A 13,330-nucleotide genomic window follows, 5' to 3' on the forward strand; every position below is an offset into this window, starting at 1 on the left:
GGAAAGTAACAATTAGTTGGATCAAAGACATCCAGATGGCAGCGTGACTCAGCTGGTGGGAAGGTATGTGATAATCCATTCATGTAGGATTCAAGGTATCACATGGTTTCCATTCATTCTAGGATTCATGCATGTGTTATGCTTTACAAGATGTAAAGCAAAAGGCCTTTGTGGAGAAAAGCTGCACCTGGAAAATCCAGGACATCTTTAGGAATCTGATCTTCCTGACCACAAATACCACTGGAGAAGGAATTCCAGATTATTAATGGAAATTAACTGAGGAAGTCAAAGACAAGCAGACCATGTATTTGGAATGTTTTGGAGGTTTTAGTTTATGAGACAGTGTGGTTTGTGTGCATGGGGGTGGAGGTGGGGGTCCTGCAAGGAATAAAGAAGCTGAAAGTGAGGGACAAGATTTCTTGCAGTGCACTCCTATGCAGAGTTCCTCCAGTCTAAACCCACTGAGGTTAATGGGTTTATATCAGAGTAATTTAGACTGGAGTCCCTCTGCATAGAACTGTTAGGCTCTGGCACCAATACACAAAATGGACAACCAAGATTCCTTTGGTCAATCAATAGTACCTGCATCATAATGCACATCCATTCAATACAGTAGCCCTGTCTTTAGCCAAAATCAGACAAACTTTTTTTTTCGTCAAAAGAATGGCTGATTGTTCCCCTGCCCTCCTTGGCAAAACTGTCTGAGGGGGATGCAGTTGGTCATGTTGATTTCTGCAGCGCTAGCACTCAGAAACTATATAATCTACACATTTAATAGAATAGGAAGGAGGAAAATGAGAACACATTCAAATAAATGTCATTGAAACATGCTGGTGAGCCTAGCAGCAGTGGATTTAGTTACTTCTGTACAGACATGTCCTTAGCCGAATCTTTCAATCATAGGATTGTTTTTAATTTGGTGATTCCTTCCATCACCACTGTCTCCATTCACTATCATATCAAGTGTATTGATTTTGCAAGTTCTGTCAATGCAGACTTACAAATCAAGACATACCTTAAGAGTACAAATGACTTAGATGTGATGCTGTCCTCATTCACAACAAGCTGACTTACAATTCTAAAACATGGATACAAAAGAGCACCCTACTACAACAACCTTTTCATAAGGCACCTGGAAAGAGGCTATCTAGAAAAACATACCAAACTGTTGTTAGACTGAAGATATAATCTGGATTTAATGCCAACGCAGATTCATCTATCATATATGTGATTCTGGAAGATCACCAAAATGAATAAACTTCTTCAGCACTGCGGTATAAGAAATGAGACCCTTCAGTGGGATCAGACAACTTCACCCACCTTCACATTTCCAGCAGCCACATGCCACTTTTAATCCATATATTTCACCACACAAAGGGCTAATTCTCACTTTACACTTTATACACAGGTATATATACCCCTAGTACCATATATATATGAACTGAATAGGTGTGAATTGTACAAGTGGGGTCTTTTCTCCACCTCTAAATTCAAAAAGGGCAGACAAGGATTCACTACAGTTAAGTCTTTGCCTTCTCCCTGTTTTTTTTTAATAATTTGGTATCTGAAAACAAAATTGAGAACTTTTGTTATGTCTGCAACACATAGGCCCAAACTGGAGAGCCAGTTTGTTGTAGTGGTTAAGTTTGGTGTGGACCCTTATCTGGGAGAACCGGGTTTGATTCCCTACTCCTCCACTTGCTCCTGCTAGAATGGCCTTGAGTCAGCCATAGCTTTCGTAGGAGTTGTCCTTGAAAGGGCAGCTACTGTGAGAGCCCTCTCAGTCCCACCCACTTCACAGGGTGTCTGTTGGGGGAGGGGAGATAAAGGAGATTGTGAGCCGCTCTGAGACTCTGAGATTCGGAGTGGAGGGCGGGATATAAATCCAATATCTTCTTCTTCTTAATATCTGCATAAACCCCATTGAAAAAAACCTGTTTCTATGGTAACTTAACTTGATGTATATGTTACCTGTTACACAATGGTTAAGGAGCCTATTGGTTACCAATACTACAAACCAGAGGTAGGCAACCTTTTGGTCTAACTGTTAAGAAAAGTCATGCCTACATGCAAAAATGTTGGTAATGCCAGCAAACTAGAGGGACGGGGGTGGGGAGAGACTAGGAGTAATCAGATCTCTGAAGCACTACCAGTACCTTATAGGCTTCCTTGAGACCCACGATGTGACTGCATGGGTCCAGGAGACAATAAGAACATAAGAGAAGCCATTTTGGATCAGGCCAATGGCCCATCCAATCCAACATTCTGTAACACAGTGGCCAAAAAAGCAGGTGCCATCAGAAGATCCACTAGTGGGGCCAGGACACTATAAGGCCTCCCACTGTTGTGCCCCCTCCAGCACCAAGAATACAGAGCATCATTTGCCCCAGACATAGAGTTTCATCTATAAAGGTAAAGGTAGTCCCCCGTGCAAGCACCAGTCGTTTCCGACTCTGGGGTGACAATGCATCATGACATTTTCACAGCAAACTTTTTACGGGGTAGTTTGCCATTGCGTTCTCCAGTCATATACACTTTCCCCCCCAGCAAGCTGGGTACTCATTTTACTGACCTTGGGAGGATGGAAGGCTGAGTCAACCTTGAGCCGGCTACCTGAACCCAGCTTCTGCCGGGACCGAACTCAGATCATGAGCGGAGCTTATCCAATCCCCTCTTGAAGCTGTCTATGCTTGTAGCTGTCACCACCTCCTGTGGCAGTGAATTCCATATGCTAATCACTCTTTGGTTGAAGTACTTCCTTTTTATCCCTTCTAACCCAACTGCTCAGCAATTTCATTGAGTGCCCATGAGTTCTTGTATTGTAAGAAAGGGAGACTATTTATTTCTCTACCTTCTCTATCCCATGCATAATCTTGTAAACCTCTATCATGTCACCCCCAGTTGTCATTTCTCCCAGCTAAAGAACCCCAATGACAATCATAAACCAAGCCTGTCACCTTTTTTCCTGCTGTTGGCACCATTGTTGCTGCCAGCATTTGGGGGGCTCACCTTAGTTGTTTGGGCACAGAACCAGCCTTGCATGTCGAGCAAAATGGTCTGAATGCTGTTCTTTGACATGCATGCTGTACCTGTTATAAACTTCAATTATCTGCCAGGGAACTACTGCACATTGCAAAGGACTCTTGGTATGTTCTCAAGTGGGTTCTCAATTCACAGAAATGTAGGAGTTATAGTGCTGGACTAGGATCCGGGAAGCCCGGGTTCCAACCCTCACTGATACCATGGAAGATAGTGGGGTGATCTTGGGTCGTTGAGTATAAAAAGGAGGAGAGGAGAATGATGTAAGCTGCTTTGGGTCCCCATTGGGGAGAAAGGAAGGATATAAAGTAAATACATAACATAAATAACTAGGCCCTGACAGACTTGATGCACAAACTGAAGCTGTATCCTGGAAGTTACCCAGCTGTCTTTTCTAGGGGAAGATTGGTAATGGCGGGAAAGTAATCCTTCGTGGAAACTTGTCCTACATTACCTACATTACTGATCTTCCAACTGAGGAGGCCCTCTGCAAGCTTTTGACAAACTCCAGTTTACCTGAAACATACTTCAGAGCCATGTCAATTATGCCCCAAAGCAGTACAAACAAATGTTACAAGTAAGGATCCATGTTCAATGGTCTAATAAAATAGCTTTTACAATGGAAAGGAACTGCTGAGATGGCTGTTCAATACAAGCTCTCATTCATCAGCAGGAAGGAGAGGAGGAAGAAATGCATCATGCTATTCATGTGAAAAAGCAATAGGACAAAATATGATAAGGAAGTAAACGGATGAGCATTTACCACCAGCAGTCACATTGGAAGTATTGTTGTTTGCAGAACTTGAAGATTTATCTCTTGCCTTGAGTCCACCCTTCTTCTATGAAAGAAAAACACAAATTTTGTTACATCTGCTAAAACAGGTCAAGGGCCTGTCCAAAAACATATATTAAAAAAGCTGATTAAAGAAACTGTCCTAGATGATGCCTAAAGATTAGGAATGGGCACTGAATGGGAAAATGGTGGTTCATCTTGGTTCATTTGATTGCCGGTACTGGAGGTTCAGGTTCAGCCGCCCTCAGCCTGCCTTCGGCGGGGGAGGGTGGGATACAAAAATAAATTTTTTATTATTATTATTATTATTTGTTTTGTGATTTGTTTGATTTCCTGAACTGGCTCATTAGTTGGGAGGCGTAAAAGTCCCAGCTATTCAATGTGACTTACTCCTGGAAAAGTGTTCTTAAGAGCTTTATTTGGTTAGTTAATTTGTATGCCACATTTTGGCCTCATGTAGATCACAATTTAATATAATCTAAAACATTCAAAAGTATGGACCCACACCAACAGTGCAGTCCTAAGAACACTTTCCAGGGAGTAAACTCTACTGAAAAATCTCAGTAGGATTCTGAGTAAATCTGCTTAGGATGGCATGTATATATAACCTATCACTAAATTCAGCCACTGAACCAGAAGACCAGAGAGCAGCAAATGTTACTCCAATTTTAATCATTCAGAGGAACAAAGCCTGCTGAGGGAAAATCAGCATGGCTTCCACAAAGGGAATGTGGAATCTGCTGCCAGGGGATGTTGTGGTGGCTTCAGGGATAAATAGCTTTAAAAAGGGATTAGATCGATTCATGGAGGATAGGTCTATCAGTGGCTACTAGCCATGATGACTGAGAGGCACTAAACATCTGAATCCTAGAGCTGGGAGACAGTATCAGGGAAAGGTTTGGGTCTCTGTGTTCTGCTGTTGGCTCTCTAGAGGAACTGGTTGGTCACTGTGTGAGATAGAATGCTGTACTAGATGATCTGATCCAGCAGGGCTCTTCTTATGGATCTTACTGTAAATACCATCCTAAGCAGCAGGACAACCTTACAAGTCCTCTGAAGGTAATGGGCTTAGAAAAAGTAACTTTGGCCTGGGGGGGGGGGGGTGGCACTACATGAGAAGAATATAGTGCAATTAAATTCAAGTCAGTAAACAGAAATTTCTCCAATACACATGCCCAATACCAAGTTTTCTTTTCTAAAAATAGAGCACATTTTTCATGTACTGCTTTGTTCAGGGAGACCTTGGTGTAATCACATCACTTCAATTTCCTTTCTCCAACTTAAGACTGAAAGAAGTGTACAGGTACTAAGGAAAGCCAGATACAGTAGTGCAAACAAGACAGACCAAATCCAGACATCTTTTCCCCATAACATTTGAACTAGAAAAGAGTTCTTAGCCTAAAAAGCTGGCATGGTTCAAAAAACTACTCTGAACAACAAAAAACTACTCTGAAATACAAACTATTGCAGTCCAGGAGGCATTGCTGGACATGAGCTACATAAATCTTGCAATGCAATCTTAAGCAGAGTGACATCCTTCTGATCCCGCTGACTTCAATGGAATTAGAAGGGCATACTACTTAGGACTGCACTGCTGGCACCTCCCCTTTTGCATTGTTTCTCTTAAGAGTGTATATTTAAATTGTGATCTGCCTGGAGTACATTGCAGAGGGGTGTGTGTCTGTGTGCATGTGTATATATACACACACACACATATATATAAATTATTGAACACCTGCATACTAAATCCAGCTAAGGCATGCCCTAACCAGGAACATTTGTTTGGTTCCCTTTTTGTAAAAAGAGAGTAAGAATCGGCTGTATTGATTCCATGAATTTATTATGTGACTGAATGAGATAGCCTGGTAGATGCATTTTGCATCATCACTGACAATAGCAGGATTCCAAACAAAGGCATTTTCTTATAAAGAGGCGCTCTTATTCAATGACCCTACATATACGTTCCAAAGAGAGTTATTACCATGCTCAGAACAGACATCTTCGCAGTGATATTCTCATCAGGAGACAATGCTGGACTAGCCATCTGCTGAGTATGCTGCAGCCTACAGCTGCCTGATGGTAACTGACCAGAGGCCAGCTGTGTATTTTCTATTCGACTTTGAGCAGCTTCCTGTCGAACGAAAGCAATCTCCCATGAAGAGTCTGATCTAAATAAACAAAGATACATACATTAACAACACATACAGTAGTCAACCTAAACAGCAGCATCCTTTCCAAATAACACAAGTAACAAAACAACTTAATGGGCAAATAAAATTAGGTGGCATTAAGTTTTCTGCACAGGAAGTCTGCTTTATTTCATTTGATTTTGGGTGTGAGAAGTGGTGTGAGGAGTTTTAGGTGTGAGGAGTTTTAGGAGTGGCAATGGCCTTAAGATTTTAGCTCAGAACTGCTTGCATGGTTGCAGCTGGTTGCAGATCAACACTCTCCACATGTTGCAACTCTCAGATTGAAACTGTATGATCAATACACAAGCTACCTGTATGAATATTTATTTATTTTTGCTATTTTATATTCTGCCCTCCCTGCAAGTAGGCTCAGAGTGGATTGCAACATATAAATAACATATCAATGCCTGTCACCTTAACCAAAGGTCTGGTGGAACAGCTCTGTTTTGCAGGCCCTGTGGAATGGTAAAAGGTTTCAAAGGAGAGCATGTTCCACCAGGTTAATCAGATGTCTTTCGAGCCAGGGACAACCAGTAGATGTTGACTGGCTAAGCGTAAAGCTCCTTGGGGCACATATGGGGTGAGGCAGTCCCTCAGATATGTTGGTCCCAGGCCGTGCAAGGCCTTGAAGGTTAATACCAGCACCTTGAAATGGATCTGGTACTTGATCGATAGCCAGTACAGTTGGCAAAGAACCAGCTAAATGCAAGCCCACACAGGCAATGCAGTCAGTGGACGCACCACCACATTCTGCACCCGCTAGAGTTTCTAGATCAGTCCCAAAGGCAAGCCTGCACAAAGCAAGTTACAGCAGTCAAGCCTGGAAGTGACCATTGTATGGGTCACAGTGGCTAGGTCCTGGCTGATCTGCCACAGATGGTAAGAGACAGACCTGGTGACAGTGGTGACCTGGGCCCCCATAGAGAGCAAGGCATCCAGGATCACACTTAAACTCTTCACCTTCTGGGCTGGTGCAAATATTGGGGACCCGCATGGTGCATGGGTATCAATACAAATTGGGAAAGTCTCAATGCCTCCATGGATGACACTAGGTCCATAGCCTGTGAGGACGCTGTATACTCAGCATGGACTCTGAAATCTCCCAAGACTAACTGTCTGGGAAAGTCCAATGCCCAGGCTGATATGGCATTCAACAAGCCAAGCAGGGTAATCTGCTGGTACGTTAGGTGGCTGGTATACCAGCCAGATAGCTAAACTCTCTTCAGCATCCCACAGTAGGACAACACATTCAATACCAGAGATTTTTGGTGCGGGAAGCGCCATGAAGAGTCTCGAATGATCAATGCTGTCCCCCGGCCCAGTTGTCTGGGACTGGTGGAGGACTGAGAACCCAGTGGGAGCAAGTTGGTTCAAGGTGACAGTTTCACCCTCCTGCACCCAGGTCTATATCTTGCACCATAAGATAGTCTTGTACAGCAGAGGTTAATAGACCTGCCATTAAACAGCACCAGTGCCAGAGACAGGTAATCATTCTGAGCATTTCTATCTCTCTGGCCTACAGTAAGTAGGTGCCATTGAGGCTTCAAACTTTAGTTCCATCCATACTCCTTCTGAGGTTGCTTATTTCTTAAGCTCCGTTGAACGCAGTCACACACACACCCCATCATACACACAGAAAATGCAGCTTCCAGTGCGGAACAAGGAGTAAGATTATTTTTTAAAATGTTCAATTGTACAGGAATTTATTCCCACACATGTTTTTGGATTCAAGCTTCAAAGCAGGGGCTTTTATAATGATATAGTCCTTGATTCTTCAGACTTTTCACCAACACATGCCCAAAGTTTTTCTGGCCATGAAGGCAAGAAACATATGATGTTATGAAACTGTCCTATCAAAGCTAAGGAGAACCTGGATCAAATCCCCTCTCATCCGCAAAGCTCACTGGCAGAGCAATCCTAGGGACATTTCCCTGGGAGTAAGCCCAACTGAACAGATGAATAGGATTCTGAATAGACCAACTTCAGATTGCTTCCTGGGGGACTTTGATCCAATCACTATCTCAGCATCACATACCTCGTGAGGATGGTTGAGACAATAAAAGGGAAGGAACCACCTATCACAGCCTGAACTTCTTGGAGAAAGGAAGGGTTGAAATTGGTGCAGTCTTAGTGATTCTGTGGTCTTCGGCAAAAAGTTTAGGTTGAGGTCCCAGAATCACTGCCTCCTGCAATGCCCCCACAGCTTTCCCTCAAGAGGCGGCCTCCACAGTTGCTGCAAACAAGCTAGGAACAAGTAGCTGCCACTGTGATGAGCAATCCTAGACACAGTGGCTGTGAACAGCTGCCTCCACCATGAACATGCAGGAAAGCAGCAGCAGGGCCGTCAGAATTATACTCTGTCTTTCACTCAGAGTGGCTTACAATATCCTTCCTTTCCTCTCCCCTCAACAGATACCCTATGTGGGGTTGAGAGAGCTTTGAGAGAACTGTGAATGTCCCAAGGTCACCCAGCAGCTGCATGTGGACGAGTGGAGAATCAAACCTGGTACTCCCGATTAGAGTTCACCACTCATAACCACTACACCAGCTGGCAGGCAGGCAGAGCAGTTGCCACTGTAAATGTGCCACCAGGTAGGTAGAGGAGTCATCCTAGTGAATATACAGGCAGGCTGGAAAAGCAGCTCTTACAAAAATGCAGAAAGAACAGCAGCCAGTTTGTAGTGGTTAAGTGCATGGACTCTTATCTGGGAGAATTGGGTTTGATTCCCCACTCCTCCACTTGCACCTGCTAGAATGGCCCTGGGTTAGCCATAGCTCTGGCAGAGGTTATCCTTGAAAGGGCAGTTGCTGTGAGAGCCCTCTCAGCCCCACCCACCTCACAGGGTGTCTGTTGTGGGGGAGAAGATATAGGAGATTGTAAGCCGCTCTGAGTCTCTGATTCAGAGAGAAGGGCGGGGTATAAATCTGCAATTCTTCTTCTTCTCTGCCACTGTCAACAGGCAGCCCCAGTCTTGCAGAAATCTGCTAGTTTTCCTTGTCCCTTTCCTTCAGGTGGGCAGGGTTCTGGGTGGGCTGGGGCCCCTTTCCAGTGCTGTCTCCATCCTCAGCATTGAGGCACCTGCTCAGTCAGAATGTAGGGCAGTGGTGGTGTAGACTACACCTGGTTAAAATAAAACAGTAAGTTCAATAAAATAATTAAGACGATATGGAAGTGCCATATGCAAGGTTCTGGATTCTGATTTTGTCATATAGTAACTACCTCAGATTCAGTCTGTGGAGTAGATTTCTTGCTTCTTCGTAGGTGGTTCCAATCAATGACTCCCCATTTATGGACACAAGCTGGTCTCCAGGTCGCAGTCGACCATCCTATCGAGAATGAAGACAGATTTGAAACAGATTTTCATAACCAGTTCTGGGAGTTCAATGTAAATTTTTAAAGCTTGTCTAGTCTGCTGACTGGTAAGAAACCTTTAGCAAAGCAGCTGGCCAAATGCCAAGCTTGTAGTGCCATTCTAAGCAGAGTTATACCTTTCTAAGCTCACAGATTTTTATGAGCTTAAAAGTGCAACTCTGCTTGTGCTATCCAGAGACAGGAAGCAGGTACACATGATTGGCCTGCTCAAAGAGGAGGCTTTCTGCTCCCTGCTGACACTGCCTCACTTCTTCACCATGAGCATGACTTGCTAGTACAAACCATCATGAGCATCCCCAGTCTGCTGCCAGCTGCAGACCCTGCAAAAGGGGCTGATGCAAGCAAGTTAGCTAGCACAGTTTACTACTTTCAAGCTGCTGGGATCTGATTGCCCCAAAGATTAAACTTTTTAAAATATACTATTAGACTTTTAAAATACATATTTACTAAGAAGCCCACCAACATTACAATTTCAAAAACTGGTACAGCTCTCCTATGTATACTCAGGATGCATGAAACCTATCTATCTATGGACAACTAGTATGTGAGGGGAAAGAATTCTAGTCTGACCTACTCCCTGACATGCTACTTTTCTGGGCACAGTGAGCTGGACCATTTAAAATGTGATACCACCCCCACTGTAGATTCATAACTAGCAGAGTGCTATAGAAATTGCCCTTTTCTCTTTGTGTGATTTAGCTCTGACAATTCTAAAACAAGAGCAATGATGAGTGATGCTTTTAATTCGGCCAAAGGCTTAAGATCCAGAGTCCCCCAACAACTAATACAGACATTCAAATGTTTAGAAATGCAAGTTAAAGAAAGGAAGTGGTACTGCAGAGACTTTATAGCTGCTATTTAATATTTAAAGCACGAAGCACTGTCCAAAAATGCTGCAGCAATATCTAGGTAACTGCTTTACTGCTAGAGCTGGGGAGGTTTTTGGGTTGGTTTTTTTTTTTTTTTTTTACATTTAACAGATCAGAGAGATGTTAGTGGAATTTCACTGGGCACAAAATTGAACACAGATGGTCGTTTTGTTTTAGAATTAAGCCATAGACAGTCGGTGAGAAGTTTCTGTACCAGTTAATCCAGCTCAGAGTTGGATTAATTTGTATCAGAGGGGTGGGGGAAGAGGATCTGATTTCACCAGTTATACACAGAACATTGGCAGGCATTCAGATGAGAAACAAACATGGAGTGTCTAATAATTTAGGACATAATTTGAAAGAACAGTAAAAAGCAAGAACAGGGACATCAGCAATGCAGCTCAAACCCAGGAGTAGGTCGATTCCTGTGGCAAACAGTTACCCCATTTCCATTTTGCTAAGGTCCTTGCTTCTAACAAAAAGCTGCTTTCTAATTTTTATTAGCTTCCCAAAGCGGGCCTGGTATTATTATCAGGAGGGTGAAAATACCAGCCTGGTGTATTACCTTCAGTGTGCAAAGCAGGCTGCAGATGTTCTCTCCTTCCCCTTTGTGACAAGCTTGTGCGGGGTGTGTGTCTGTTATTCTCCCATATCAACATTGAGGCAAAATGGTAGATACCGGCCATAGACATAGACACTGTCCATTTAGACCTAACCATTCCAAGGGTAAATTCACTAATGCCTCATAAGTTGTCTAGCAAGTTCCAAGTTCCCTGTTTGAGCCCAACCTTTATGAAGTGGGTAAAAACGATGGTAATTCAGTGACAGAGCATGTGTCTGTTCATACCAAAAGCCTCAGGTTTAATTCCTCATGTGCTGTGTCAGTTAAAAAACCTTGGGTTGTGGGTGTTGTGATGGACCCTTCTCTGTCTGAAACTCTGGAGAACTGCTGCCAATAAGTAGATCATTCCGAAAAAGATGGACCAATGGTCTGTCTTAGGGTTGATCCAACCAACTACTGCAAAAAAAAAAAAAAAAGAATGAGTCCCTTTTGAACACCCTCCCCCACCAAAGGCTATGCTGGGGATCATGAAACCTACATGTGCAAAAGCCATGTGGCAAAGAAACTGTACTAAGAGGAAACTGGGTGAGATTGAGTAGAGAAGCTGGCTGGAGCCAACCCTTGGTAATAAAGCAGTTTCCTATGTTCACTTGCAGAATTTAAGAACTTAAGAAGAGTCCTGCTGGATCAGACCAATAGTCCATCCTAGCCCAGCATCCTGTCCCACGCAGTGGTCAACCAGTTTCTGACAGAGGCCAAGGCATTCCCCTGATGTTGACTCCTGGCACTGGTATTCAGAGGTTTAGTTGATCTGAAGGTAGAGGTTCCCATAGTTGATATGGCTAGTAGCCACTAATAGACTTATCTCCCTGAATGTATCTAATCCCCTTTTAAAGCTGTTTATTCCTATGGCCCTTACTACATCTTCTGGCAATGAATTATTGTCACCCCAAAGCATCCTATATACAAAGATGTAAGTAATGGTATACCCTATAAGACATTACTGCTATGGAAACAAGTAATGCTAAAATGCACATAGGTTTTGGATTCTCAGGTATCAATTTATAACAGCAGCTAAAGTGGCTTCATTCAGATGTAATGTTAAAATTTAATGAAACAGTGGTTTGTCAGTATTTGGAACAGGTATGTCTTCTTTGTTATGCTTGTGTACTCCCCTCACTTCTCCTGCCTTCCCTATTATACCACAGTTTGGAATTGTGGTGGTGGTGGCGGAGGGGGTGGGGAAGAGGACAACCCCATTTGCCAAAACACCGGCATTCAGATCTCATGGCAAGCTGAGATCAAACTGGGAATTTTTCAATCAAGCTCAGCATCTTAAGAAGGAGGAGAGAGAGAAACGTGAACAGAACAAACAAGCTGTAATCATGCCCTTTGATATGATGCCTCTGTTTTATTTGCCAGAATGTCTGAATGCAGCCTCTAATATTGAGCAACTGATTATGTTGCTCTTTGGTACTGGTATCTGACTAACTCAGCATTCCGTCTGTCCTTTTTCATCCAATAATGAGCAGGACCAAAGTGAGCAACAATGCTGACCTCTGGTGGCAAATAATGCATCCTACATCTGAAACTGTAATCTCAGATTGCCTAAATGGATTGCATGGGGAAAAGCCACCCTGAGCCTGCTTCGGCGGGATATAAATCAAATAGAGTAAAGTAAATAAACTTTTGTGCTGTAGGAAAAGATAATTGTGTTTATGTGTTTAAAGAAAGAGTTGACTGTGTTTATGTCACTAGGTTCTGAGAGCTGCTGAAGTAGAAATTTAAAAATTTCTCTAGTAGTCATTTTATTTGTTTGCATGTTATAACTGTATGTAATGAATAAAGATGAAATAATTTTAATGAATAGGCACAAGAACAAGTACCTACAGAAATAGATAAGATCTGTGCAGATGAAAGAACTTCGTTTTTCAAAAAGTAACATGACAAGTCTCAAAAGTGGGAGCTCAGAATACAATTTTTGGCATTTCCTCCACTGCACTGACCCCCTCCTCCTGGTGAACTCCACCCACCATTACCCTTTTCCTCCCCCAACTCAATCATATCTAGCAGTGATGGAATCAGGGCCTTATTAAGACTATCTCATTATTCTGGATGTCCCCATGTTTCCCATGATTCTTAGCAGGGGCAGACACTGCTGTGCATGCTCATGGAAGAGGCAAGGCCCAGTGGAGGACCCACCTGGAGCTTTCATTGCTCTGGAACTACTTTGGACACAGAAATTAAAAGAATGAACATGAGGGGCAGGGGAATAAAACAAGGCTCTGTCAAGTCTGGGCTTGAGTCAGCAAGTCCTAGCATCCTGGGCTGAATTGTTCTAGCTTTGTTTAATTTACAAAGTCATACATTCCTGCATTACTGGGGAATACCCCAAGTAGGTAGAGACCCCGGTGCCTTGTCTGTGGGTGGTCTAGTTTTTTCCATTTTTACCAGCTGCCTACTTTTAGATACAGAGATGCCCAGTTTCTCACAACAGTGAAATCT

At 43.1% G+C, this 13,330-nt stretch overlaps 1 protein-coding gene across 1 annotated transcript in view; it reads right to left on the reverse strand.

The window, feature by feature from the left end:
• Positions 1-13,330, reverse strand: part of STXBP4 (syntaxin binding protein 4) — a 240,927-nt gene that overhangs the window by 186,751 nt on the left and 40,846 nt on the right. The window contains exons 9-11 of the mRNA XM_060253551.1: positions 9,242-9,348; positions 5,814-6,000; positions 3,803-3,878 (exon numbers count right to left, since the gene is read on the reverse strand). Of these exons, the coding sequence (XP_060109534.1) occupies positions 3,803-3,878; positions 5,814-6,000; positions 9,242-9,348 (370 nt within the window). The remainder of the gene's footprint in view (positions 1-3,802; positions 3,879-5,813; positions 6,001-9,241; positions 9,349-13,330) is intronic.

This window comes from Heteronotia binoei, chromosome 13, assembly GCF_032191835.1.
Source record: "Heteronotia binoei isolate CCM8104 ecotype False Entrance Well chromosome 13, APGP_CSIRO_Hbin_v1, whole genome shotgun sequence".
NCBI classification, from domain to species: Eukaryota; Metazoa; Chordata; class Lepidosauria; order Squamata; family Gekkonidae; genus Heteronotia; species Heteronotia binoei.